This window comes from Rana temporaria, chromosome 11 (genome assembly GCF_905171775.1).
Source record: "Rana temporaria chromosome 11, aRanTem1.1, whole genome shotgun sequence".
Taxonomy (NCBI): domain Eukaryota; kingdom Metazoa; phylum Chordata; class Amphibia; order Anura; family Ranidae; genus Rana; species Rana temporaria.
The window spans coordinates 137,890,138-137,917,454 of record NC_053499.1 but is presented as its reverse complement, the minus strand read 5'-3'; the positions used below and the strand labels follow the sequence as shown (position 1 = coordinate 137,917,454).

At 41.6% G+C, this 27,317-nt stretch overlaps 1 protein-coding gene across 2 annotated transcripts in view; it reads left to right on the top strand.

Annotated features, from left to right (window-relative positions):
* CDH8 (cadherin 8) overlaps nucleotides 1–27,317 on the top strand; it is a 507,519-nt gene that overhangs the window by 360,204 nt on the left and 119,998 nt on the right. For both annotated transcript variants that reach the window (XM_040329195.1, XM_040329196.1), the window contains exon 7: nucleotides 19,338–19,591. In XM_040329195.1, the coding sequence (XP_040185129.1) occupies nucleotides 19,338–19,591 (254 nt within the window). The remainder of the gene's footprint in view (nucleotides 1–19,337; nucleotides 19,592–27,317) is intronic.

Below are 27,317 nucleotides of genomic sequence, written 5' to 3'. Positions count from 1 at the left end.
ACTTCATCGTTGTAACCAACTTGAGTGGACAAATGCTCACATTCAATGGCATCTGGCACTTTGTCGAGGTGTTCTCTTCACGGATGAATCCTGTTTTTCACAATACAGGGCAGATGGCAGACAACGTGCATGGCATTGAGTGGGTGAGCGGTTTGCTGATGTCAACGTTGTGGATCGAGTGGCCCATGGTGGCGGTGGGGTTATGGTATGGACAGACGTATGCTCTGGGCAACGAACACAGGTGCATTTTTAATGATTGAAGGAGGAGAGGGGTTGGTTAAAGAACCTGGGGAAAAAGTTGAGAGAAGAGAAAAAAAAGGGGGGGGAAGAAAAGAGAAATAAGAAAGAAGAAAAGAAGGGGAGAGGAGGAGAGAAAAGGGCGTAGGGAGAGAAAAGAGAAAATTAAGTTGGAAACACAAGGATAGCACTCACATGGGCCACATCTGTAATAATATTAAAGAAGAAACAATATCAAGCAAGTGGACATTGATGGTCAGACTTTAAGGCCAAGGAAGTATAGTTTTGTAAAAATATATAATTTAATAGCGTATAAATAAATTGAACAGGATATACATAAAATAAATAAGTTCAAGAAAAATTATCACAAATTCATCAACAGTAAATGACCACTGTACATTCCTCCGAAGTCGCCAACGCACGTTTCGCCGTGGGGCTTCTTCAGGGCGAAGATGAGGAATATATAGTTAGCAGAGAGATAGAAACTTATATGGCTGGTGGTCCCTCGATGGGTGCGTCCACGGGGCATATAAGATGGAAATATACCAAGTCGGAAGGTAAGCTTTAGGCACAAGTTTCCATATATCGAAAATCTTAGGTGAGTCGAAAGAGTCAAGACTGCAAGTCCAAAAGGTGGAAGATATGTACCACAGGAAGAGTTAATACTCGGACTATTTTTATGAAGTCCTGAGCACACTGGGACAACAGATGGCAGTATAACAGCAATGTGGAGGGGCTTACATAGAGAAACCCTTTCTGTAGCAGCCTTTGTATGGGGCTTTTGTACAGGCCCTATAACTGATTGCAGCAGCAATGCGTCTGTGTCCCAGGGTGTACACCCTGGGACACAGACGCATTGCTGCTGCAATCAGTTATAGGGCCTGTACAAAAGCCCCATACAAAGGCTGCTACAGAAAGGGTTTCTCTATGTAAGCCCCTCCACATTGCTGTTATACTGCCATCTGTTGTCCCAGTGTGCTCAGGACTTCATAAAAATAGTCCGAGTATTAACTCTTCCTGTGGTACATATCTTCCACCTTTTGGACTTGCAGTCTTGACTCTTTCGACTCACCTAAGATTTTCGATATATGGAAACTTGTGCCTAAAGCTTACCTTCCGACTTGGTATATTTCCATCTTATATGCCCCGTGGACGCACCCATCGAGGGACCACCAGCCATATAAGTTTCTATCTCTCTGCTAACTATATATTCCTCATCTTCGCCCTGAAGAAGCCCCACGGCGAAACGTGCGTTGGCGACTTCGGAGGAATGTACAGTGGTCATTTACTGTTGATGAATTTGTGATAATTTTTCTTGAACTTATTTATTTTATGTATATCCTGTTCAATTTATTTATACGCTATTAAATTATATATTTTTACAAAACTATACTTCCTTGGCCTTAAAGTCTGACCATCAATGTCCACTTGCTTGATATTGTTTCTTCTTTAACACAGGTGCATTTTATTGATGGCATTTTAAATGCACTGTCTTATCCAGACTTGTCCAGGGGGACAGTGCAGGGAGAGGAAGATCTGTACATACAGGATCAAGAAGTCTTTTTACACAATGCAGAGGATTAACCCCTTAGGCTCCACAGTGAGTATAACAAGCATGCTTTACTGCATATACACACTGATTTTACTGTTGTGGGTTTAGTAACACTTCAACCGCTTACCAACTGCCTCTTGTATATATACGTTGGCAGAATGGCACAGCTGCGCAAAGCAACATATAGGTACGTTGCTTTGAATTTGCTGCTGCCGTCAGCGCACCCCTGCTGTAAGCTCCGTGACCGTGCCTGTGGGACCCGCGGACTCTATGTCCGCCGGTGTCCCACAATCATGTCACGTAGCTGCAGAACAGGGAGATGCCTGTGTAAAGCATTTCCCTGTTCTGCCTTGTGACAGAACACTGATTACTGCTCCCTAGTTTATAGAACCATTCTATAAATCAATCATCCTAGATTTAAAGTTGTTCTACAATAATATATAACAAGCAATTTGCATAACTCCGCCCTCATTCAAAAAAAATGAATAAGAACCTATTATAGTAGTATATGTGACTACAGTAGTCTCTGATTGGAAAGGCAATTTCTCGGACTGAAAAGGGCATTCTATAATCCTGAACAGAGATGAGTAGTGTATGCCCGAGGCCCTACAAGGAAGCCAGGAAGGCACTGACTCTTGACATTTTTAATCAATTGTAATGGTAAATAGGAAATAATACTCTTTATAGAGACGTGGGGACTCCTGCCAGTTTTTTCTCTCATTTCATTTGTCAGTTGCTGGCACAGAATGGAATGTGTTTAGTGGAACACAAACGTGCTTTGAATCATCCAGGCAGCTCTTAAAGACAACAAAATTATAACAAAATATTACCAAAATAATGGCTTTGGCACACTTGCCTCCTATGAGAGAATAAGTGTCCCTCGGAGTAGTGAGATTTTAATGACTTGACACTACTCTAGGTCATCATTAGTGCCAAGAGGCTGGAGATAAAAAATAAGCAACCGCCGTACCATCTCTAGGAAATAAAACCGTTGTTGTTTTTAAAATGTAATGGCATGACCGGTGACTTTTAACTTGAGAGAACAATAAAACACAAAAGACGATTTTCGAAAATATTTGAAGGAACCTAGTTCTCCTATGGGGATGTCCATCAAGCTGCAATTTTCTCCACTTTTAAGCCGTAATACTAATTGAACGATTTATTTCTCTAATGCATTTTTTATATGAATGCCCAATCAGTCATTTCAAATGAGAATACAATTTAGCTTCTCATACCCTTTAGGGGACAATTTTGTGCACTCATTCAGTCCCAGACTTTATGCTGCTCCCAAGATCTGTGCATTGGCTTATCCTCTAAATCACTTGACCTCCGGAAGGTTTCACCCCCTTCATGACCTGGCAATTTTTTGTGCATTACCTTAACACATGCCGCGTACACACGTTCGTTTTTCGGGTTGTAAAAAATTAAGTTTTTCAGGCTCTAGAAAAAACAAAGTTTTTTCAACCCGATCATTAAAACGGCCTTGCCTACACACGATCGTGAAAAAAAATGCTCTAGCAAAGCGCGGTGATGTACAACACGTATGACGGCACTATAAAGGAGATGTTCCATGCAGATGGCGCCACCCTTGGGGCTGCTTTTGTTGATATTGTGTTAGTAAAAGACGATTTGCGCTTTTCAGTCTGTTACTGCGTGATGAATATGCTTACTCTATTACGAACGCTAGTTTTACCCGTCTCATAATTTGCTTCTGAGCATGCGTGGGTCTTTCATGTCGTTAAAGCCCACACACAACCATTTTTTACAACCTTAAAAATGACAACGTTAAAAACGTAGTGAAAAAAAAGAGGATGTTCGAAAAAAAAAATTGCCATTTATTAGAACCCGAAAAATGCTCTGAAGCCCACACACGATAGTTTTTAAACATAATTTTTTACAACCCGAAAAACGATCGTGTGTACGCGGCATGACATTTGCGCGATTGTTGCGAAGTTGTATCCTTTTTTCCCACAAATAGAGCTTTCTTTTGGCGGTATTTGGCCACCTCTGCGGTTTTAATTTTTTGTGCTAGAAACAGAAAAACACAGACAATTTTGAAAAATTAGGAATAAAATAGGAAGGTTAATGCAGGAAACATAAACATGCATTAAACATGTATGATTGCAAAAACTGATATTAATAATAAATATAATAAAGTCCACTGTGTAGTCAAATAATAAAAATCGTGAGAACACCATAAAAAGTGCATGTGAGAGTGCATATATTTATATAGTGTCCATCCATATGTAATCAAGCCGTCAGAGCATATAAGAGAGATGATGACTGTTATCTTCCCAAAATCACTGTATCTGGAAACAAAATCCAAAGTATTCCCAATTCACAAGGCAAGAATAGATTGAATACTCTTACTGGATCTGATGGACCCGGGAACACCGTACAGTGGTTGGTCAAGTGCGCTTGGTCAACCCAATGAATGGGGATCAGCTCCTCTCAGTAGCTCAGGACTGTAGTTCTCCACAGAGTTGTAATCCGAACTGACTCTGGACGTCGGAAGTGATAAATCACTAGTTCCTTAAAGGCTTGGGATGGACTCACCATAGAAAAGGAAAAAACAAAAGAGCACGCCTCCTCATAGTGTAAAAAATGTTGATACAAAATGTATTGTTCAAAAGGTGCAAACCAACATGAACACACACAGTAAAAATGTGTAAAATCACCACAAAAAAGGAAAAAGCAAAAAATGTATACAATTTATAAATTCCTGTAAATAACAAAAATAGCACAGTGTGGAATGGCTGAGGCCAATGTATGTGCCCGACCGGTTTTGTGTGATAACACTTCAACTGGGGCATACCAATTTGAGGTGTTCGTGGCAAATTCGAAAAGCCGCAGAACACCCTGGAAAAGTCTATGGGAGAAATCTAAAGTGCTAATTTTAAAGGCTAATATGCAAGTTATTGTCCTAAAAAGTGTTTGGGGACCTGGGTCCTGCCCCAGGGGACATTTATCAATGCAAAAACACTTTAGATTTCAAATGTTTGAGTCCCATAGACTTTAATGGGGTTCTAAAGTTCGGCTCATCCCTATTAGAGACTAGGCTAGTGATGTAGCTGGGGGCTAAGTTGTGGATGGCTTTGTAAGTAGTTGTTAGTATTTTGAATTAAAGTCGGATTAATACTCCAAGACAAAGGTCCCTGCATCTTGGTTCCCTATTTTTTCGCAAAATCCAGAAAGGTCATGATGTGGTTTCACTCTTGCTGCAAAATGTTCCACATTTAAAAAGAAATGGTCTCCTTTTTTTTCTGACTGCAGACAAGAAATGGTTACCACTCAATTTTAGAAAACTGTCAAGCCTCATACACACGACCGAGGAACTCCACGGGCGAAACACATAGTTTTCCTCGTCGAGTTCCTTGTTAGGCTGTCGAGGAACTCGACAAGGCACGTTTCTCCATTCCCGTCGAGAAAATAGTGACCTTGCTCTCTTTTTGGCTCGTCGAGTTTCTCGACAGTTTCCTCATCAAAAAATGTACACACGACCGGTTTCCTTGGCAAAAAAAAAATCCCAGCAAGTTTCTTGCTGGTTTTTGCCGAGAAACTTGGCCGTGTGTACGAGGCCTAAGACAACAATGCAAAATCCAACTCACTTTAATCTACCAAAACCTTACATAGCGCTATTGAGATAACTAACTCCTTTAAGCAGCCTATGGGTAAAGTAAAATTTCTCAGCTTATAACAGCAGCTGGTAGCATGAGATATCAGCATGTGCTTTTTGTCTGCAGGATATCTCAGTCTAGCACCACCCAGAGCTCCCCACTGATTCTTCACTTCCACATAGCGGAGATCAGGCATGCCCTTCACCCCTACACAACAGTATGATGACGACTCCACAGCCCCGCATAATGTTTTGTGGCTGTGGGGGGGTCTGCCTGTTTGCGGTGGTGCTGGAACGAGGGATTCTGCTGGAAGTGCTATGCCATCAGATAACTGATGCTGTTGTTCGTTTTCTAATGTTATTTTACCCACAGGTTCACTTTAAATAACAAGATCCATCGAAGGGTTTGGATAGCAGGACTTTCCCTGCTGCTAAGGCTCAGCATGGATTCCGCCCCAACCCTTTAATTACTGACATGTCACAATTATATACAGATTCTATCCTTATTAGATTCCGAGGAAGGGGAATATTAGCTACAGTAGGATGAGGGAACAAGCAACGTCTGCAAGTGATGGGTGTAGGTTACTTGGTAATGAATAAGTCGGGTAAGAAGGACGGATAGTCTATTTTGAAGTAGTAATTTATGAAGATCTGTTTATCCAGGATAATGGTGGGCAGATGAAGATATTTATTGAGGAATGAGGGCTGCCTGAGAAAAATCCTGGAGCTGTGCGTAGGAGGGTGTTATAAATAAGCAGACATTAGTACATAGTTACCTAGTTTATTAGGCTGAAATAAGACACAAGTCCATCTAGTTCAACCAATAAAAAAAAAACAAGAAGAAAACCTCAATATACACAATCCTATACCCATAGTTGATCCAGAGGGATAAAAAAAACAAATAATAAAGGATGGTCCAATTTGCTCAGGTGGGGGGGAAACAATCCTTCATGATCCCCCAGAAGGCAATCAGATATTCCCTGTATCAACTACTCCTGGTGTTATTACCTAGAAATGTATAGTTATTTAAGGAGAGAGAGGAGAAAATGTAAAGTTAAAGCGGAGTTCAACAGAAAACTGGAAGTTCCACTTATCTGCCTCCTCCCCCCTCCGATGCCACATGTGTCACCTTTCCATGGGGAGGAGCTGGTACCTGTTTTTTGACAGGTATCTGTCCCCACTCCCAAGAGATCTTGCCGTAACGCCACATTTTTGTATTCTATTTTGTTTTTGTTTTAATTAGAGACCCAGCAAGGAGAAGGGGGAGGCCACATTTAAAAAGTGTACCTTGATTTTTATGCACAGGGGCTGCTTAAAGGCAGCCCAGCGCTGCAGCATACGTGCATTGTGGGTTGTTTAGTACTTGAGGTGCCCCTTAAAAAAAAAGCACCATTGCAGGCATTGCCACACATTGTAGTAAGAAAAAATAAATTACCTCAGCTCTACTGCTAATGTGGAAGTCCATGAACTGCGATCCGGTGCTCTAACCAGGGCATTCAGGTCCCATAGCTAATATTATTGAATCAGGAAGGCTGGCAACTTGGATGCTCTTAAGTTAAAGTATTTTATTTGTCACATGGGTACACAGGTACAGGCTATATCCTAACACTTTTCGGCTTTGGAGCCTTTACTTGTCTTTGATGAAGGTTCCATAGCCAAAATGTGTCAGTATATAGCCTGTACCTGTGTACCCATGTAACAAATAAAGTACTTTTATTTACATAAGAGCATCCGAGTTGACAGCCTCCCTGATTTGCTCAACTGGGCCCTTGTTACCCTTCATCAATGGGAGTACCTTTCCTTCATCAGCCTTCACATCATGAACGTTGTTGCATTCAGCTAAAAAAATAAAAAAAAACTCCAAGTGTCCTTTAATCATATTTTTAAAAACTGACGCAACCTCATCATTACCATGAAATGTTCTTTCAGTCCACATTAAATTTCACTTACTGAATGTTTGATGTCATATTTTACAAGCCATTCAGAAGCAATATTAGTGGCGCCACACTGTAGGGAACGGTGATTGATAAGATGTCCTCTATGTCTTTGTCAAATATAACAACTATGTTTCAATATATGAAATAAAGTTTCTTGACAGCCAGAGACGTCCTCCTATATTAGACAATTTGAAGAATTTTTTGACAGGTGATGGGTGATTGACATTTCTCATTAAAATATGCACATGCTATTAAATTCCATTTAATTCCCCTTGTTTCTCGTGTCATCTGTTCCTTGCAGATTAGCAAATTGTTGTGAGTATAAAAATGTGAATATAAAACAGCTTTCAAAAAAATGGATCTGATGCATTTTTCTAAAATGATCAAAAAAATTAATCATATACTATTTACAGAGTGTTCAAAGACGGGATTTGTGTTGGGTTTTTCCAGTCTCCATAATGCATGCATGATTCTTTTGTGATCAGATGCAAAAAATGTTTTATAGTGTAATGGGTCTTACAGAAGAGAATTCAGGTCTGAACTCCGTATTCAGTGGTTCTGCAAATACTCTTTCACTGAAAGAAGTAACCTAAATTAGTGATCATGGGTCACATAGGCAATGCATATAGCATTTAATATGCAGAGTTACCCTCAACAAACCATGGTCATGTGTGCTGAGCTGTGTGCTTCCGTTCAATTTTTAAGACCCCAAAACTTGAAGTGTTTAGCCCTGTACACACGATCAGTCCTTCCGATGAGAACGGTCCAAAGGACCGTTCTCATCGGTTAACCGATGAAGCTGACTGATGGTCTGATGTGCCTACACACCATCAGTTAAAAAAACGATCGAGTCCAACGCGGTGACGTAAAACACAACGACGTGCAGAGAAAAATTAAGTTCAATGCTTCCAAGCATGCGTTGACTTGATTCTTCTGAGCATGCGCGGGTTTTTAACCGATGCTTTGCATACTAACCATCGGTTTTGACCTATCGGTTAGGCGTCCATCAGTTGAATTTTAAAGCAAGTTCTACATTTTTGGACCGAAGGATAAATGACCGATGGGGCCCACACACGGTCGGTTTGGACCGATGAAATGGTCCTTCAGTCCATTTTCATCTGTTTAGACTGATCGTGTGTACAAGGCCTAAGGCAGGGATTGGCATGGGTTAGACCCACTCTCCAAGAATCTTTAGAAAAAAAATGGCCTTGACATCCACGACTTGGCTTATAAGTATACTCAAGAAATGATAAACGATGGACCAGAGTATTTTAGGCACCGACAACATAAAAAAAGAATATATATATATATATATATATATATATATATATATATATATATATATATATACATATTTAAAGGGGTTGTAAAGGTTCGTCTTTTATTTTTTAAATTGGTTCCTTTAAGCTTGTGCATTGTTGGTTCACCTACCTTTTCCTTCAATTTCCCTTCTAAATGTTTTTTTTTCTTTGTTTGAATTTCTCACTTCCTGTTTCTCCTCAGTAAGCTTTCCACCATCATCCGAGCCGTGGAAAGTCATTTAGAACAGCTTACTGAATAGCTTACTGAGGTGGAACAGGAAGTGAGAAATTCAGACAAAGAAAACATTTAGAAGGGAAATTGAAGGAAAAGTTAAGTGAACCAACAATGCACTAGCCCAGGGATAAGCAATTAGCGGACCTCCAGCTGTTTCCAAACTACAAGTCCCATCATGCCTCTGCCTCTGGGTGTCATACTTGATGCTGTCAGAGTCTCGCTATGCCTCATGGGACTTGTAGTTTGGCAACAGCTGGAGGTCCGCTAATTGCATATCCCTGCACTAGCCTAAAGTAACCCATTTAGAAAATAAAAAAATAAACCTTTACAACCCCTTTAAAGAGGAAGTAAACCCAGACAATTTTTTCTTTTTTTTCAATTTCCAAAAACCATAGCTAATTACAAAGGATAATACGTTAAAATCGGCATCAAATGAGGCATGGAAACAAATTATTTATTGTCTTTATAATATCTCAATTTCCGGGTATTGGCCACGCCATTGCTTCTACTGTTTTGTGAATCCTTTCTGGACGTCACTTCCGCCCTTAGTCTGTTTCCCTTTGGAAATCTCGCGCATGTGCCATAGCGCCGTAACCAAGCCTCTACCTCGATTGCCGTTACTGCGGAAAATTCTTTATGCTGCTCTTATTCACTCCCCTGTGTGACGTCTTATTCTGTCACAAGGGGGAGTAGCAGGAAGGAGATGATCAGAGCAGCATGGCGAGACTTCCCTCTGTGCCGTTCTGAGGGGAAGCTTGTCATACAAATGTCTTAGCATGCAGGGGACATAGAAAAGGCACACTTTATGTGCTGTTAATGAAAATACCTACTGCGCAATTGCGCATTACGTCACTTTTGATTGCAGGACCATTTCCATGAAAACAGTGAGTAAAGTTTCACAGGCAGTGATTAGCTGCCTGTGCTATCTACATAACTAAGAGATAAAGTTGTCGCTGTAATTGAAACATGATTAAAATCTATGTTCCAGGTTTGGTGGACTTGCCGAAAAAAGTGAGGAGGTTCTGGATTCGTACTTACAATTTCATTTACTCACTCACTCAAGTGAACCTAATTGAATCGACACTGCAGGCACTGTTGGGATGCCCGGTGGAGGGGACATCGAGGCACACAAAGTGGCTCATAACTTTTATATTTGTAGCAGCCAGAATTTCCATTACCAGGTCTTAGAAATCCTATATGGTTACCTTCAACCTACTACAGTCCAAGTTATCTTGGATTATGGTAAATCCCCCCATCACTAGATACCCGGACTGCCACAAGTGGAATTATTATCAAGATTAACGTATACTTTCTTGATGTTCTTGATGTTCTTGATGTTTATGATATTGCTTACATTGATTTGTAACTGCAAGGTTATTGTTTCACAGTTCCTTCGTTCGTGTTCTGTAGAATTCACAATCAAACTTTAAGTAAAAAATTTAATAAAAAATCATTGAAAATTAATAAAAAAAAACTTGATAAAAAAATGTATTAAATTATCTAATACACAAATAAATAATAGTTAAACATTATAGATTTAAATTATATTTCAATAAAATATGTATACAACTTTAACTAGTATGTTATTAGTACTGTACCTAATAAAATACTGGTCCATATTTTATAATTTCTTGAGTATAAACATTTAGGGTTATGGCACCCTGCAGGGGCGGACTGACAACTCATGGGGCCCCCGGGCAATAGGAGATTATGGGGCCACACAGTATACACACACACACATACAGTATGCATACACAGTATACATACACACAGAATACACATACACAAACTGAAAAGGTACTGGAGAGACAGGGCAGCTATAATCTTGGGAATTTTAGACCAAAAGGATGTTGGTAAGGGACATTTCAGGAACAGATGTAAAAAAAACACAGATTTTTACATACTGTCCCTGCTTTTACTGAGGCTGGCAACCCTGATGGGGCCCCCTAGTGGCATGGGGCCCTCAGGCAGTGTCCGAGAGCCCGAATGGTCAGTCCGCACATGGCACCCTGACAATCATTGGACTGTATTGATTGGCTTATGAGTAAAATGTTGTTTCCATCTGGAACAATTATAATACTTACAAACATCCCATTGCAAATTTCACAAATTGCTCACTTGCTGATGCCTGTGCAAATGATTGCTTATGCCAGATTACAATGTTCCTTCAGAAAAAAAAAATATATTTTTTCCAACCATTTTTCATTCTCTTCTCCCCAGAAACCATGCACAGGAAAAAGATCATGGGACATTAACCAACATTCAGCTGGGCCAAATGATCTCCTGATATCCGCTGATTATCTGCAATTTAAACTGTTTGTCCAAAAAAGCCTTTCCTGGCAGCCGTATAAATGTGTCAAATATGTGCACTTTTTCTGTCTTCCGTCTTTTTCCGGCTTAGAGTAAATTTAATCTACTAAGACCAACATTAAATTCCTACATTTAAAAAAAAAAAGTAATTAAAATAACAACAAGTAAAATGAGCACAACAAAATATGGAAATACAAGAGGTTAAAAAAAATAGATTCTTGTTACATTAACATAAAAATAAAAAAATAAATAAAACAAAGATTTAAAATACAAATATTCTTAGCATGCTAAAACTAAATTGTGTGGGAGTATGTTACATTATCTGTTTATGATATACTAACAAGATATGTTTCTAAAATGGCCTGTAAAACTGTAGAGGCAATAAAATCTTAAGAAAGGTCATCATTAGAATTTGTTTTAAATCCTCAAGAAACAAAAAAGAAAGTACTATGCCATTAAAAACTAAAGTGCTAATAAATACAATTTTATTGTTATGCGTAATACTAACTTAGCAGCACATATCCCCTTGTATTTTATGCCTTGTCGAAGAAATGCTAAATTATTTATCATACCTGGAGGCTATATTGGAAATCACCTTTTCTTTTTCTTTTATCTGCAACATACTGATTAGATGTTAAAATGTGTGTTTATAGTAGGAAGCATAGGCGTGCATCCCAAAACTATATATATATATATATATATATATATATATATATATATATATATATATATATATATATATATATATACAGTATATACTACAAACATTTTAAAATGTATTAAAACATGGACAGTGTCTGTAAAGCAGTGGCCGGTGTCTGTAGGGAAGAAAATGGTGTCAATAGGGCAGTGTTATTATTATTTTTTTATCTTTTACAATATAATGTTGTACTATTATTTTTTTTATGTAGCGCCCTGCTTTCAATGACTGGGGCGCTATCATAAATTTAGGGGGTGTCTGAGCCAATAGTTGGGCTCAGACTTTACTAATTCTATTGAAATTAGCCTCTGTTCTAGCTATGGTTGTGCTTGATAGAAGTTTTCCCCTGTTGCCTGTAGGTGGCATTACCACCTCAGGCCCATGTTGGAACTTAAGCGAACCATGGTGTGTTAAGTGACCCTTCTCTGTAGCAGCCCAGTGAGAGTAGTGCCCCGTTGTGCATGCTGGGAGGGGGTACTTAAGGATAGATGCCGTTTTTCGTGTTCCTTCGCCTCGTGGCCCTCCTGGCGCGAGGCACAAGCGTGTGAGATTCCAGCCCCGGGACCATGTTGGTCCGAGGTTGCATCTCTATGAATTAGGCCCAGCTATGCTGGCTGGGACCTATGATTCTAAAAGGGATCCCAAGCTGTCCATCCAAGTGGAGGAAGCTGCTTAATGAAGGGAACCTGGGGAGGACCTGCCCAGGAGGAGACCAAGCAAGGCAAGCTGATGTCTCGGGAAAGGCCTGGTCACTTCGTTGAAAGGGATCCACTATTCAATTTGTCTTACAGTCCACCGGTTTGGCTTAAAGGCTCTTTTGCTGTAAGGCAGGAAGTTTGGGACTTAAAGCGGGGGTTCACCCTTAGAGGGCACTTTTCTCCCTTAGATTCCTGCTCGTTATTACTAGGGGAATCGGCTATTTATTTTAAAATATGTGCAGTACTTACCCGTTTACGAGACGCATCCTCTCCGTCGCTTCCGGGTATGGGCTTCGGGAATGGGCGTTCCTTCTTGATTGACAGGTTTCCGAGAGGCTTCCGACGGTCGCATCCATCGCGTCACGATTTTCCGAAAGAAGCCGAACGTCGGTGCGCAGGCGCAGTATAGAGCCGCACCGACGTTTGGCTTCTTTCGGCTACGAGTGACGCGATGGATGCGACCGTCGGAAGCCTCTCGGAAGAATGTCAATCAAGAAGGAACGCCCGCTCCCGAAGACCCATACCCGGAAGCAACGGAAGAAGATGCAGCTCGAAAACGGGTAAGTACTGCACATATTTTAATATAAATAGCCGATTCCCCTAGACCGAACGAGCAGGAAGCTAAGGGGAGATTTTTTTTTTTTTTTTAAATGGGTGAACTCCTGCTTTAATCCTGTGGCAAAGGATCCCTGACTATCCATGTATTGTTCTCAGACGGTCTGTGGCAGAGACTGTTCTCATACTGTTCCGTGCATCATTCCGGCTGCTAGGCCATGTGAGAGGGGTCTATCCGGGTGAGCAATACCCACTCAGGAGTGAGTAGTGAATATTGAAATTTAGACACGTTTCGTGCATTCTCTACCGCGTACCTGAACCTTGCCCTTCTCTCTATACTCTTCACTTTCTTCACAAGTTTTACTGCAGCAAAAATAAAACCTAACAGTTGAAAGTTTTACATATTGTGTGGACATTGCAATTTCTACAGATTTTCTTCCCTGGACAACGAACTTATAGGTAACGTACAAAACCCAAATCTAAACCAGCAGCTACATTTACAATATCTTTTATTTCTTTTTTTAGTGTTCCATTGGGGGGCTTTGGTGAACTATCAGAAGTCTACACTGTTTGCGAAGCGGCTCACAGCATGGGGGGCCAGTGCATCCCTGTTCACCTTTCAGGGGCGAATCAAGTCCTAATCTTTGCCTGAATTCAGACCTGAAACAGAGCCCAAGATTCTCCTGTCATGCAAATTGAATGTGAGGAAACCCACATCCAATTTGCATAAGTGTAAACCCAGCCTAAACGCACACCTGTCTTACTTTTGAGTCAGAGAAAGGGACAGAGGACAGAGATTCTCCAATCCCTTTCTCTGCAGCCTCAGCTGCACTGGACAGTGAATGAATGGGAAGTGCTCTGTGCTGAGCGGCTTCCTGTTTATTCACAAACTGATGCATAGGAAACACAGTAGGAGAAATATGGGTAGCACTGGTTGATTAGAGCAGTGTTTCCCAACTCCAGTCCTCAAGGCACACCAACAGGTCATGTTTTCAGGCTTTCCATTATTTTGCACAGGTGATTTGATCAGTTTCAATGCCTTAGTAATTACCACAGCCGTTTCATCTGAGGGAAATCCTGAAAACATGACCTGTTGGTGTGCCTTGAGGACTGGAGTTGGGAAACACTGGATTAGAGTGTGCCCTTGCACATCCAGCACACCCTGTGTGCACACCTAAGGTAGGAAGAAACAGCCATTAAGGTTATAGTGAGGTGGGACAATGGAACCAAGAAACCCATGAACTGTGAAAAAGAGTGCTGTCATCTTAAGGGGGTCCATTAGTCAACGTTTTCACCCAAGAGACACACAACTTTCACTCGAAATTCACACATTTCCACATAGAATTTGAAAAAAATATGTAAATCTTGGACGTGAGTTGTGTAAATCTTGGGTGAAGACTAAATAATAGACACCAAAGAGTATGTATTTGCAAAAATGAAAAGTGCTACTTTAAGGGCTCTTTAGACTTGTGGTTGTAGAGTGTTAAAAACACAAGGTTTAGACACATTTTAGCACCCCTCAACACCCCCCCCCCCAGTTGCAAAGGCAATCCATATTTGTATTGTAAAAAAGTGGTAAGTATTATACACACAATATTACAACTGAGTTAAAGCTCATCACATGGTACAGCATCAAAGTTGATTGCATGGTATGACATCAATCAGTCTATAGTGCATCAACATCTCGGGCAGGAGGTGAAGACCCAATAAGCTAACATGTTTCAAACCTCTTCCTCAGAGCCTATTTTAGATCCTGCCTTCGAGGTTTGGCGTGCATTTTGCAGGTGGCCAGTGTAGGGACAGGATACCCACCTGTCAGGGACAGTGATTAGCACCAGGGAAATGTTCTGGAGGTGTAGGGAATGTGCAGGGACATGCCACCCTTCCTGGAAACCTCCCCATTTGGGTATGAACTGGCCAGGCCACATTCCGCTCCTCGAGACAGGCACTGCCAACTTCCGTGAGACTTCTAGCTACTGACACTTTGCTGTTATGTCCTGTGGCTGTTCCTGGTTGGGCTTCCTTTCTGCCAGGTTTGTTGTGCATTGCTAGACTTCTGTTACAATATATTCCTGTTTTTGCACCTGGACTCATAGTGTTTTTTGCCCACCACCCCACGCTTCACCTAACCACAAATTCACTGCAGCATTTCAGGGAGGCACATTCGTTTCTAGCTAACAAACAAGGGAAACAAAAAGACCTAGCAAGGGGACTTCTTTAGACCTAGTTGTATATTCAATAATTTAAGGAGGGTTTAGATCTACTTTAAAATATTATAAAATGTATTTATGTCTCATTACTTCTTAGCAAGGTAAAGAATACTCCCAAAATTGTAAACGGAAACATGAAGAATATTCTTTTATGACCCTGTGTCCATTGTGCTTTGAGCTGTAGAAGCCATATTCCCCTTTGTTTTGCACTGATAGTAACAAGTGTACAATAACCATATGCAAGACAATAAATAATTGGTAAATCAATTAATTAATAGTAAATACGGACCATTTGCAGTAGACATATTTATGTCTGTCGGGGGGCTTTGTTTTACTCATCTGATTGAGGACTGCCTTTGAGTCATGGCTAGAATATATTGATGTCTCCTGTGACCACAGGTGTTAACCCTAATTGACCACATTCATAGAAGTGATTCACTATAGTGCATGCCTCAGGCACATCTCATTGTTAGGTAGCTTTTGAATTATGGGTAGGCAGCTTCTGATCTGCCTTCTGTAATGGAGCTGAACCTGTTGATTGCAGTATGTTTGTATGGAGAGCTAGGATTTATCCTTGCAAGTTGCAAGAAGCCAGTATTTCTGCAGTCTGGACTCATAGTCTGTCAATGGGGGCATAAGCAGAGTCAGAAATACACTTCTTATCAACCCAAGAATTGTGCTGCCTCACTTCTACCCTAGTTATCTTGCTAGTCTTTGTATCCCCCAAAGAAGAACACATATGTTGCCATCACCGTACTGTAGGGCTGATCGTGATGAGCAACTGGGCTTTCACTGGTTCAGAGGGCTTACATTTCCCTTTTCTGCCTGCGTATTGCTTCTGTATAGGTGACTAATATCAAGATTGGGTACTATTTCTTTATATTAATTAATTTATGATTTTTAAATCTATAGGTATAGATTTTATTGCATAATTACGTTGGTCTAGCATAGACCATTTGGATAATCCATACCTGAAGGATCCTTGTGGAAGCTGGAAATCACTGTAGTAGTCACCGTTACTATTGTGATCACCACTGTCTTCCAGGTCTTGTGCCAAGTAACTGCCCTGCTACCGCAGGGGGTTGATCACTTGGCATGGGTGCCATATACAGAATGCCTTGCATATTTCTCAATGAATGCAAGGTGCCACCTCCAAGGCCCTGAACCTCTTCCAATCAGAGAACTTGTGTTCATGGAGAAAAATGCAAGGTATTATGTGAATGGTGCCCATGTAGAGTGGGTGCTACCTATGCAGCATGGGATCCGGAATACAGCAGTGATCACTGTAGTGGCAGCGACTCATAAAGTGATTTCCAGCATCTCACATTTATGTAAAACACATTGGGGTTGATTTACCAAAACTGAAGAGTACAAAGTCTGGTGAAGCTGTGCATGATAGCCAATCAGCTTCTAACTTCAGCTGGTACAATTAAGCTTTGACAAAAAAAAACTGAACGCTGATTGGTTTCTATGCAGAGCTGCACCAGAATATGCACTCTCCAGTTTTAGTAAAGCAATCCCATTGGTCCAGTGTAACTATGTAATAAAATTCATACCTCAAAGTCATTTTTAAATGAGTAAAAAACCCTGAATTTTTTTTCAACGGCCGGCGGTCCGCTTTAAGATAAAAGTGGTCTCTGTGTCAGATTCACCACAAAATCACTTTTATCAGCAACAGAAGTGGTGACCTCGCCGCCACCATGACGTGTCCTAGTCGTCTCTGCTGCTTACCGGAGCTGCTGGTAATGGCGGAGATGATCCAATGCTTTTCCCTGATGGATAGGAAGTCGAATGAGGGATCAATGGCCCCCACCCGACTTTTTTTTGCGAGATCTGTAGTCTTTTTGACCCCATTAAAGAGGTCATGTCATGTATTTTTTCTATTACAAGGGATGTTTACATTGCTTGTAATAGGAATAAAAGTGACAACATTTTTTTTAGAAAAGGGACAGTATAAAAATAAACAATAAATTAAAGAAAATCAGAGTTTTTTTTTTCAAAGAGCCCCGTCCCTCTGTGCACGCGTGCAAAAGCAAATGCATATGTAATTTGCGCCCACATATGTAAACAGTGTTCAAACCACACATGTGAGGTATCGCCCCGATCATTAGAGCAAGAGCAATAATTCTAGCCCTGGACCTACTCTTTAGCTCAAAACTGGTTACCTGTAGAAATGTTTAAACATCGCCTATGAAGATTTTTAAGGGTCAAAGTTTGTCGCCATTCCACAAGCAGGCGCAATTTTGAAGCGTGACATGTTGGGTATCAATCTACTTGGCATCATGTTATCTTTTACAATATAGAAAAAAATTGAGCTAACTTTACTGATTTCTTATTTTTCAATTAAAAAAATAATAATTGCCAAACAATTGCGTTTGTAAGAGCGCTGCGCAAATACGGTGTGACATAAAATATTGCAACGACTGCCATTTTATTCTCTGGGGTTTCTGAAAATTATATATAATGTTTGGGGGTTCTAAGTAATTTTCTAGCAAAAAAAATGATTTTAACTTATAAACACCAAGGGCCAGATTCTGGTACATTTACAGCGGCGTAACGTATCGCATTTACGTTACACCACTGCAAGTTTTACGGGCAAGTGCTTGATTCACAAAGCACTTGCCTGTAAAGTTGCGGCGGCGTAGCGTAAATCCCTCCAGCGCAAGCCCGCTTAATTCAAATGATCCGGGTAGGGGGCGTAGATCATTTAAATTAGGCACGTTCCCGCGCCGAATGTACTGCGCATACTCCGTTTTGAAATTTCCCACCGTGCTTTGCGCGAAATGACGTCGCACCGACATAATTTTTTGAACGTCGACGTGAGTTACGTCCTTTCCTATTCACGGACGACTTACACAAAAAAAAAATCAAAATTCGAAGTGGGAACGATGGCCATACTTTTACATGGCACGTCTATCTATACGCCACCAAACAGCAGCTTTAACTATACGCCGGGAAAAGCCAACTAGCGAGAATGCGACGGCCGCGCGTACCTTTGTGAATCGCCGGAAAAAGCTAATTAGCATACCCGACGCGGAAAACGACGCAAACTCCACCCAGCGGGCGCCGAAGTATTACACCTACGATCCGAAGGCGTACGAAGCCGCACGCCTGTCGGATCGAAGCCAAAAGCCGTTGTATCTTGGTTTGAGGATTCAAACTAAAGATACGACGTGGCAAATTTGAAAGTACGCCGGAGTATCAGTAGATACTCCGGCGTACTTCTTCTGTGAATCTGGCCCGCAGTGTAAAAAATTGTCCCGGTCCTTAAGTGGTTAAATAGTGATTGCACTTTACTGCTCTTCATAGCTCCATATAAGTCTGTGGGTCAGCACAGACCCATAATGGTTCATTGACCATAAATACAATCTCCAGATGGCTTGTCTTGTGGACAGTTTTATCTAAAAAAGTTCTATAAGGATGCTGATTGCAATATTTGATAGATGGTCACTAGAGACAGAGACTCTAAAAAACGGTATATGAAATGCCACCTTGAAATATGTTACAGCAAGAAAGTAAAATGTGAGAGCCATATGAAAACTTACTTTCAAGAAAACTTTCAAATAATATCTCAAAATGCATGCTAGTGAAAAATACACTCTGGATTCTATTTCAAGGAAGCAATGCTCGACTTTGCTGCAGTATTGTAATCACTGAGCAGGCTTTATGATGTATCTCATGTGAAATCCTGGTGATCAAGCCTCAGAAAAAGAACATTTTGTGACTGTCGAATTAAAAGAGAAAGGTAAAAAGGACAGGGAACAAAAAGATTGACTTCACTGGGGTAACATAATAAACAGATATCAATAAATGCCCACACAATTTACAGGCTCGGTCTGAGCGAGTGGATGGCTTACACTGTGGTTGCATTAAAGCTCAGTCAATGTGCTTAAATGAACATAACTTTCATCCATCAGCATTAAATTCATTTGTTCTTGCTTCTGTGGTCATTAGTGAAAAGCATTCGTCTTTGTCATTCTTAACAGCCTCTGGACTTCGAGAGCAAAAAATCCTATACGCTGAAGGTAGAGGCAGTCAATGTTAATATTGATCCGCATTTCATCAGCGGGGTACCCTTCAAAGACACTGCAACGCTAAAAATAACGGTGGAGGATTCCGATGAGCCCCCTGTCTTCTCATCGCCTAGTTATCTGCTGGAGGTACATGAGAACGCGGCCATAAATGGTGTCATTGGCCAAGTGACAGCAAGAGACCCTGATTCATCAGCAAGTGCTATAAGGTATGGTGTCTAATGAGATTGTGGACCTTTTAACAGGTATTAATGTTATGTATAGCATTTTTCTTCTAGGTGCACCAAGAGGTATGGATCTCTGGCTTTAGGTCAGTGGTTCTCAACCTTGATAGTGTCGTGACCCCTTGATAAAATTTCCCAAGTTGTGGGGACCCCTAACAGTAGAATTTTCGTAGCGTAGGTTGTCAGCACCCAAGGCAAGATAAGTAATTTGCCCCTAACCCACGGACAGTATTAAAACCCCTTCTGGTACCTTTTAGGATGTTCCCCTCTCCCTATGTTCACCTCTATGTTTTCCTTTCTTTCCCTTTTATCTCTCTATCTTAATTTCTTGTTTTTTTTCCCCAACATCCCTCTCTTTAGCCATTTTTCCTGTTCTTTCTCTTCCTCTCCCTTCCATGTATTCTCTATTTTTATTTATTCTCTTACTCCTTTTGGGGGAGTGAGGGGCAGTGCTGTGGGGGGGGGGGAGTTCTGATCAGCCAACTTGGGTGTTCTTGATCAAGATCATCCGCTGATCTGAGAACTGTAGTGGGGACTCTAAATGGCAACTATAATCACAGGTAGTGTGTCTCCAGTAACATAGGGTAAGCTACTACAAGTAAGCTACCACGTAAACAGGACACAGGAGATGCCTGCATAATATATATGAGAGCCGGTTCATACTGGGGCAGCACGACTTGCTGAGCGACTCGGCAAGGCAATCTGTCCACGACTTCAGAGGCGACTTGCAAAATTACTTCTGTATTGAAGTCAATGCAAGTCGCCCCAAAGTAGTTGTAAATGGATTGGTGTAAATGAATGTGGAAATATAATACTACACTGCTGCTGTCGGAAGTTGGCAGGATTGCACAAAAGGTCCCTAAAGCAAGGCAGGACCAAGACAAATATAGCCCACTGCAGGAGAGGACAGAAAAAATCATCAAGTAAAAAATTGTGTTAAAAGCATAATAATGCAAAAGAATATTCACAAACTTGAACAAACTTAGAACATTGAGATAATGACACATGCAGAGTGTATGTGTGGGAGGATAAATATTGTAACAGACAACTCCTTATTGCCAGATGTTTTTAGTTTATCATAATGAAAACTATGAATCCTGAAGGTGTTTGGATGTAGTAATCCTTCCATGTCCTGAATTTTCTACATGCAGTGTTTTTTGTCTTACCCCATTTTTCTGGGGACTAAGGCCGACTATATACCGTGCAAATTTATTTCCTGAAACCAGACATAAAGAGTATCCTCTGTGATGACCTTAAAGTAAATATGACCAAGTTCACAATATGGACCAATTATGTATTTATATACAGTGTGTAAATCATATTATTTTTACTACTATTATTATTATTATTACTATTATTATTATTATACAGCATTTATATAGTGCCAACAGTTTGTTTATCGCTTTACAATGTATAGGCAGAAACAACACCAACAGTACAATTCAAAACAAAAGGGTTAGAGGAGCCCTGCTCCTGCGAACTTACAATGTAAGGTGGAGGGGTTAGTGAAACACAAGGTAGGGACTGTGAGGAATGAATTGATGAGGGTAGTGGAAGATTTGATTGTCAGCTGGAGGATAGGCCTCCTTGAAGAGATGAGTTTTCTAGGATCGCCTAAAAGTGGACAGAGTAGTAGATAGCCGGACAGATTGGGGAAGTGAGTTCCAGAGGATGGGAAAGGCTCTGGAGAAGTCCTAGAGATGAGCATGGGAGGAGAAGACAAGGGAGCTAGAGAGCAGAAGGTCTTGGGAGGAGCGGAGAGGACGGTTTGAGTGATATTTGGAAATAAGTTTGGTGATGTAGCTCGGGGCAAAATGGCTTTGTATGTTATTGTTAGTGTTTTGAAGGCGAGAGATAACACGGGAGTGAATGAGTTGCTTATCGGTGTCAATGGTTAGAAAAGGGCGTATTTTGGAAATCTCTAAAGGAGTTCTCTGACCTAAAACTTTTAACCCGCGCTGTGCCCGGGCTGTAAAAAAATAGAAAATAAACTGTCACTTACCTGCCTACGATCCCCCGTTGTTCCGATATCGCTGTCCCGTTCTCCGGTCCCGGGCCCCTTCCGCTTCCTGTGTGTCGGTGACTCATAGTGCGCTCAGCCTATCAGCGGCCGCAGCAATGTCCCGTCGCGGCCACTGATAGGCTGAGCGCACTATGAGTCACCGACACACAGGAAGCGGAAGAGACCGGGACCGGAGAACGGGACGGCGATATCGGAACAACGGGGGATCGTAGGCAGGTAAGTGACAGTTTATTTTCAATTTTTTTACAGCCCGGGCACAGCGCGGGTTAAAAGTTTTAGGTCAGAGAACTCCTTTAATCTCATCATTGAAGAATTATTAAGCAATAAAAAGCTTCAGGGGTTTTAACTCTTTCCTCATTCTATCCAAAACTATACAACACGTTTTGACTTTAGATATACTTTACATTGTAAGTGAAGCTATGATCATAGACAAGCTAAGTCCAAAGGAAACTCATTCAAGCTTGCAAGAGCAACCCTACAACATCGTACACACGATCCGATTGTTGGCCAACCAATCGTCTGATTTTTGTCTTCAGGGCGTGTGCCTGGATGTTGTCTAGCATACTAACGGTACACAATTTGTTTACTAGCAAACACAAATGTAGTAACGTACTACGAGGAATTTCAGCTCTTGTGCACCACCCTTTGGGCCCCTTCAGCTAATTTTGTGTTTGGTGACCATTGATTTTGAGCGTGCGTGTTTGTACTTTTGACTTTTGTGTGACGATGTGTGTACTGACAATACGAAAATCAAACAGACCATTGTCCACCAAAAATTTACTATCATGTCATCCAACATTTGTTGGCCGAAAATTAAACAACAATTGCCAGAAGAGATTTTAGGACAACAGTCTGTCAACAGACAATGCCCTGCCAGCATTGGAGCGTGTGTACTAGGCTTTAGACTAGGACTTTCAAGAACAAGACTAATGCCCAATTGTAATACTCCAAATAATATAAATTTTTTTGAATTACAGGTGCACAAGGTTGTTTGCACGCATAAGCATTTTTCTAGATTTTGGCTCATCAAAAAAGCTGTACTAACTTTTGGTCCAAAACACAGACAGCATCAAAATAGAAACCTTATGCTTGTTTTGAAGGCATGCATGTTGATGGCTAAACATATACTCATTGGTTTAATATTAAAGCTGAAAAACTGGTGATTTTTCACAGTACTTTCCCAAAACATATGCTATCAGTTAATCTGCATTAGAGAGTGTGAAACACGGCATATGCTTAATATATTTCACTTGATAGTCCCAATGATTGAGTATATATAATCAGCATGGATCTGACATGCACGTATGCTTGTTTCTCCTTTCATATTATCATTTAGATTTTTATAGATGTTTTCACAGAATGGACACACTGTAGTAAACAAGCTTTAGATCATGGGGTTGATTTACAAAAGGCAAATAGGCACTATTCAAGAGTTTAATAAAACTCTGCTGACTTCTATTATCCAATCAAGTGCAAACAAAATTGCTGTTTTCTGTTTTTTTTATTATTTCCCTGAACACGATTGGGTATTCTTTGAAAACCTTACCACATTCCCTAAGCTTTGGGGCAAATTCCCTTGTTAAGTGCAACATTCCTTGCAAAATGAACAACCTATTAGCAGTAGTAAATCACCCCTAATGTGCACACTCAGTAACTACTTCTCATCATCATCAAAACTTGCCCTTGGTGGAGGTCATATTATATTTATTCAACTGTTATTTTGACCTTTGTTCAGTAACAACATAATAGCACAATGATGTGCAGGAATCTGCGAGAAACCGAGCAGGTTAGGCTCCATTCACACCTATGGAATGCACTTCAATCGCAAAACGCAGGTTCAGGTGACATTGTTTTCAATGGCACCTAAAATGGAGTGTGGTTTTGCCACAATTGTCATGCAGAAATGCATAAAAACACATTGTGCGAACAGGTGGTGGCCCGTCCATTAAGGGTGCATGGGCGCCGCCCACCCTATCCATCACCGCCACCCCCTATCCATGCATCCGGCCCCTTTCAGCATGCTGGGTGCATGGATTCCAATGCAGAGGGGCTGCTTTTTTGAAGCACTGATTAGAGCCAGAGACTCCAATAGGCTTCAAACTAGAGTGGGCTCGGGGGGCACTCACAGCCCACCCAGGTGTGATATAACAGAGAATAAATATTGGCTATACTAGCACTGATCCTACTCCCGGGCCAATCAGGAAGTGTCCTGTCACCTGATTTGTTAAACAGACAGGTGATCCTATTGGACACATAGGAGGAGGGGAGGAGCTGCACGCTGGAAGCCATCGATGAAGGAGAGGACACAGAGCTACTGCACGATACCCGCCTAGATAGTGTAAGTGCCGAATCGACCGGCAAATACTGGGGAGAAAGGTGCTGTGGGCCGCTCAGAGGGGGGATGTTTGTTTGTGGTCCCTCCCCCCCAAAAAAAGACCACCGGCTGCAATTGCACGTGAAGCTTTTCGCCCAAAAGAAGCCCCAGCTCCCTTTGGTATGACAAACTTCATGCAATGTTATTTGCTGCAATTACTGTGTGATAAATCACACAACAGTCGTGCAAAAATGCGAAGTGTTTTAGGTGCCATTGAAAATAATGGCACCTGAACCCTTGTTTTGTGAGTGTAGTGCATTTCGAGATTGTGGGCAGAATCTCTGTGATTCTGCCAGGATCCCAACATGCCTAGGTGTGAATGGAGCCTTATAGAGCATCCCCAAAAAAAAGAATTCAACTTTTTCTGCAGTCTATGTTCATTCTAAGCCCTATTCTAAAAGCCATTCAAGTTGAAAGGATACAGTAAGTCCACCTTTTTTTATCCCCATGACAGCGGGTGCTGCTTGCCCTTTAGGGGTTTGCTATGCCGGGATGCTTATGGCCAAGTGACTGCCGTATATGGCTGTCATGGCGGTTGCATGATTGGAAAAGTCCTGATCGCAAACAGCGATCGGGTACTTTCCATGAGCCGCCGGTCACTGTGCCAGAATGCAAGGAGCATGCTCTCAGCACATCACTGTCGGCGCTCTTGCACGCAAATATGTGGCAGATTGGCACCAAGGCCTGGCCTCAGGGAGGTCATATATGTGCATGCTCTCAGCACCAAGAGGTTAAAATAATAACAATTATAATCAATTATATAGTAATAAATAAATGCATCTTTGTACAGGTAAAAAAAAATGTGCATTAAATATATTTTATTGGTAGGCTGGAAAGCATTGCATTTGCAATCAGCAGGTGGGAAGAGCCCTGCATGGCCAGAGTGCAACAGAGAATAGGGGAAAAGAGCCTCGTCACCTGGCGAAACGCAGGGGGGGGGCGTCGGTAGTGGATTTGCCACCAGGAACAGGTGTCTATGGCAAATTTATTTTTAAAGTCAGGGTACTTCCAGAGAGATGTCATATTGTAAGTTTCCTTTCCAGAATTCACAGATTATGACCATTAGCTCATTCGATAGCTCAGCTGGTAGAGCGGAGGACTGTAGAGGAATGTAGCATATACCAAGAAATTGTGAATCTATCTATAACTTTACCTTTCGTATGGCCTTATTAGAAGTGACACAGGCCATGAAGTGACAGAAGTAAAGCCCCTGGGAGCTTTAGGATCTGCAGTTATTTAATTCACCACTACCATTGAAGTTGACATTTAAGCTATGTTAATAAATATCATTCAGCAACTTATGACATTTCAACCAGCATTCAGGTCCTATTACTATGGCACCCCTGGTGGGGTAATTGAGGTGAATTCTCTGATGTTTAAATTGGTGCACTGTGACATAATGCCCCACCAATGTGGCAGCACATAATGAAGCATTAAAAATAGGATGGCCTTTTCTACCCAACATGTAAAAAGGATTTAGCAGACACTAAACACGTCTGTCAAGCACCTCTTTTCAAGTTTTGGGATGGAAACGTAGGTCTCTTAGTTACTGACTATTTAGAGAACTAAACAATAGTTTAATAAAATCTGATATTTTAGTTTGAGTGACCGCCAATGGGTTGAATAACTTGGCAGTGTCTTTTATCTCACAGGACCTGAATTTCCAGGTCTACTTATTCTCATCATGAAGTCCCTCACCGTCACCACAAGCTGAGATGTGACCACAGGAACACCTGAGTAACATTAGAGGACAGTATTTATTTCAGCAGAACTCAAGGCAAAAACCTAAATAAAGCTAAAAGTCAACCCGTGGCCAAAGGTTGCATATTCAATCATTTATATTTTCTCATCAAACAGTAATTGAGGTCTAAAAACAAACCCTCAGATCTGAAGACCCTGTGAAACCCATCCTCAATGTTTACAGAAGGAGTTATTCAAGTAATTCAGCCCATGCATTAGGGGGCGCACGGGCACCAACCCCCATCAATGCGTCCAGCCCCCTAATCTACATGCAGGGCGCCAAATGGCTCTAATAGGCTTAAAAAAGGGTGGGCTTGGGACACAGAGCACTGCGCCCTAACCCTACCCAGTTGTGTCACAATAGAGAATAAATATTTGCTATTGTCACACTGATCCTCCTCCCGGCCACCCAATTGGCTGAAAGGACAGGCAAAACTATTGGAGGAGGAGGGAGGAGATGCACAGTGAAAGCCGCCATAATGCAGAGGAGGAGGGGATGCAATGCAAGCCGCCGCCATTAGGAGTGCTGCCCACCCGCGACCTAGATGGGGTAAGTGTGGGGCTGGATGACCAACCGCCTGCCCGCAAGGGGGGTGTGGGTGACCCAACCGACAACATGGGAGATGATTTGGTGCGGCTGACTGGGGGGGGGTGGTTGTTTGCTGACCCCCTAAAAAAAATGAACACCACCTGCCACTGCATTCAGCAGTCTTACAGACTTGTTTAATGTTTTGTGTAAGAGCAGAGCAGGGGCACTTTATAGACTTGATTTTCTGTTCTGTGAACTGTGAGGATGAATTACTTTACTGTGCTTGCAGCTAGAGAGATTATTTGCTTGTTAAAAATTTGTAAATATGTAAAAGCCCATAGCATGGCCAGGGGTATACTTTCAATGTGTATATGTGAATTATTAGATTTGACAAAAATATTTGTAATGCTGTTTAGCCAGTCTGATTTATACACCTCTAATGTTCTGCATTACCAGGAGGGGATCCTATTCCATTTTTAGTTTTGCAGCTTTTTCTGCCATATGGCTTTTAACACATCCGTGGACCGTTTTCATCGGACATGTCTGCTGGTAGAATTTGGTCTGATGTGTGTACACACCATCAGACCAAATTCCCCGCGGACAGAAAACGCGGTGACGTGGCGGCGACGTAGCAGCGACGATGATGCGGCGACGTGCGCGAACCCGGAAGTTCAATGCTTCCACGCATGCGTCGAATCACCTTGACGCATGCACGGGATTTCGGGCCAGCGGACATGTCCGATGAGTCGTACTGACCATCGGACATGTCCGACGGACAGCTTTCCAGCGGACATGTTTCTTAGCATGCTAAGAAACTTTTGTCCGCTGGAAACCTGTCCGCTCGGCCAGGAATACGGTCCGCTAGGCCCTACACACGGTCGAACATGTCCGCGGAAACTGGTCCGCGGACCAGTTTCAGCAGACATGTTCGGTCGTGTGTACGAGGCCTCAGAGTAGGCAGCAGATATACATATACAGTGAATCCTCGGATTACGAGCATAATCCATTCCAGGAGAATGCTCGTAATTCAAAGTCCTCGCCTATC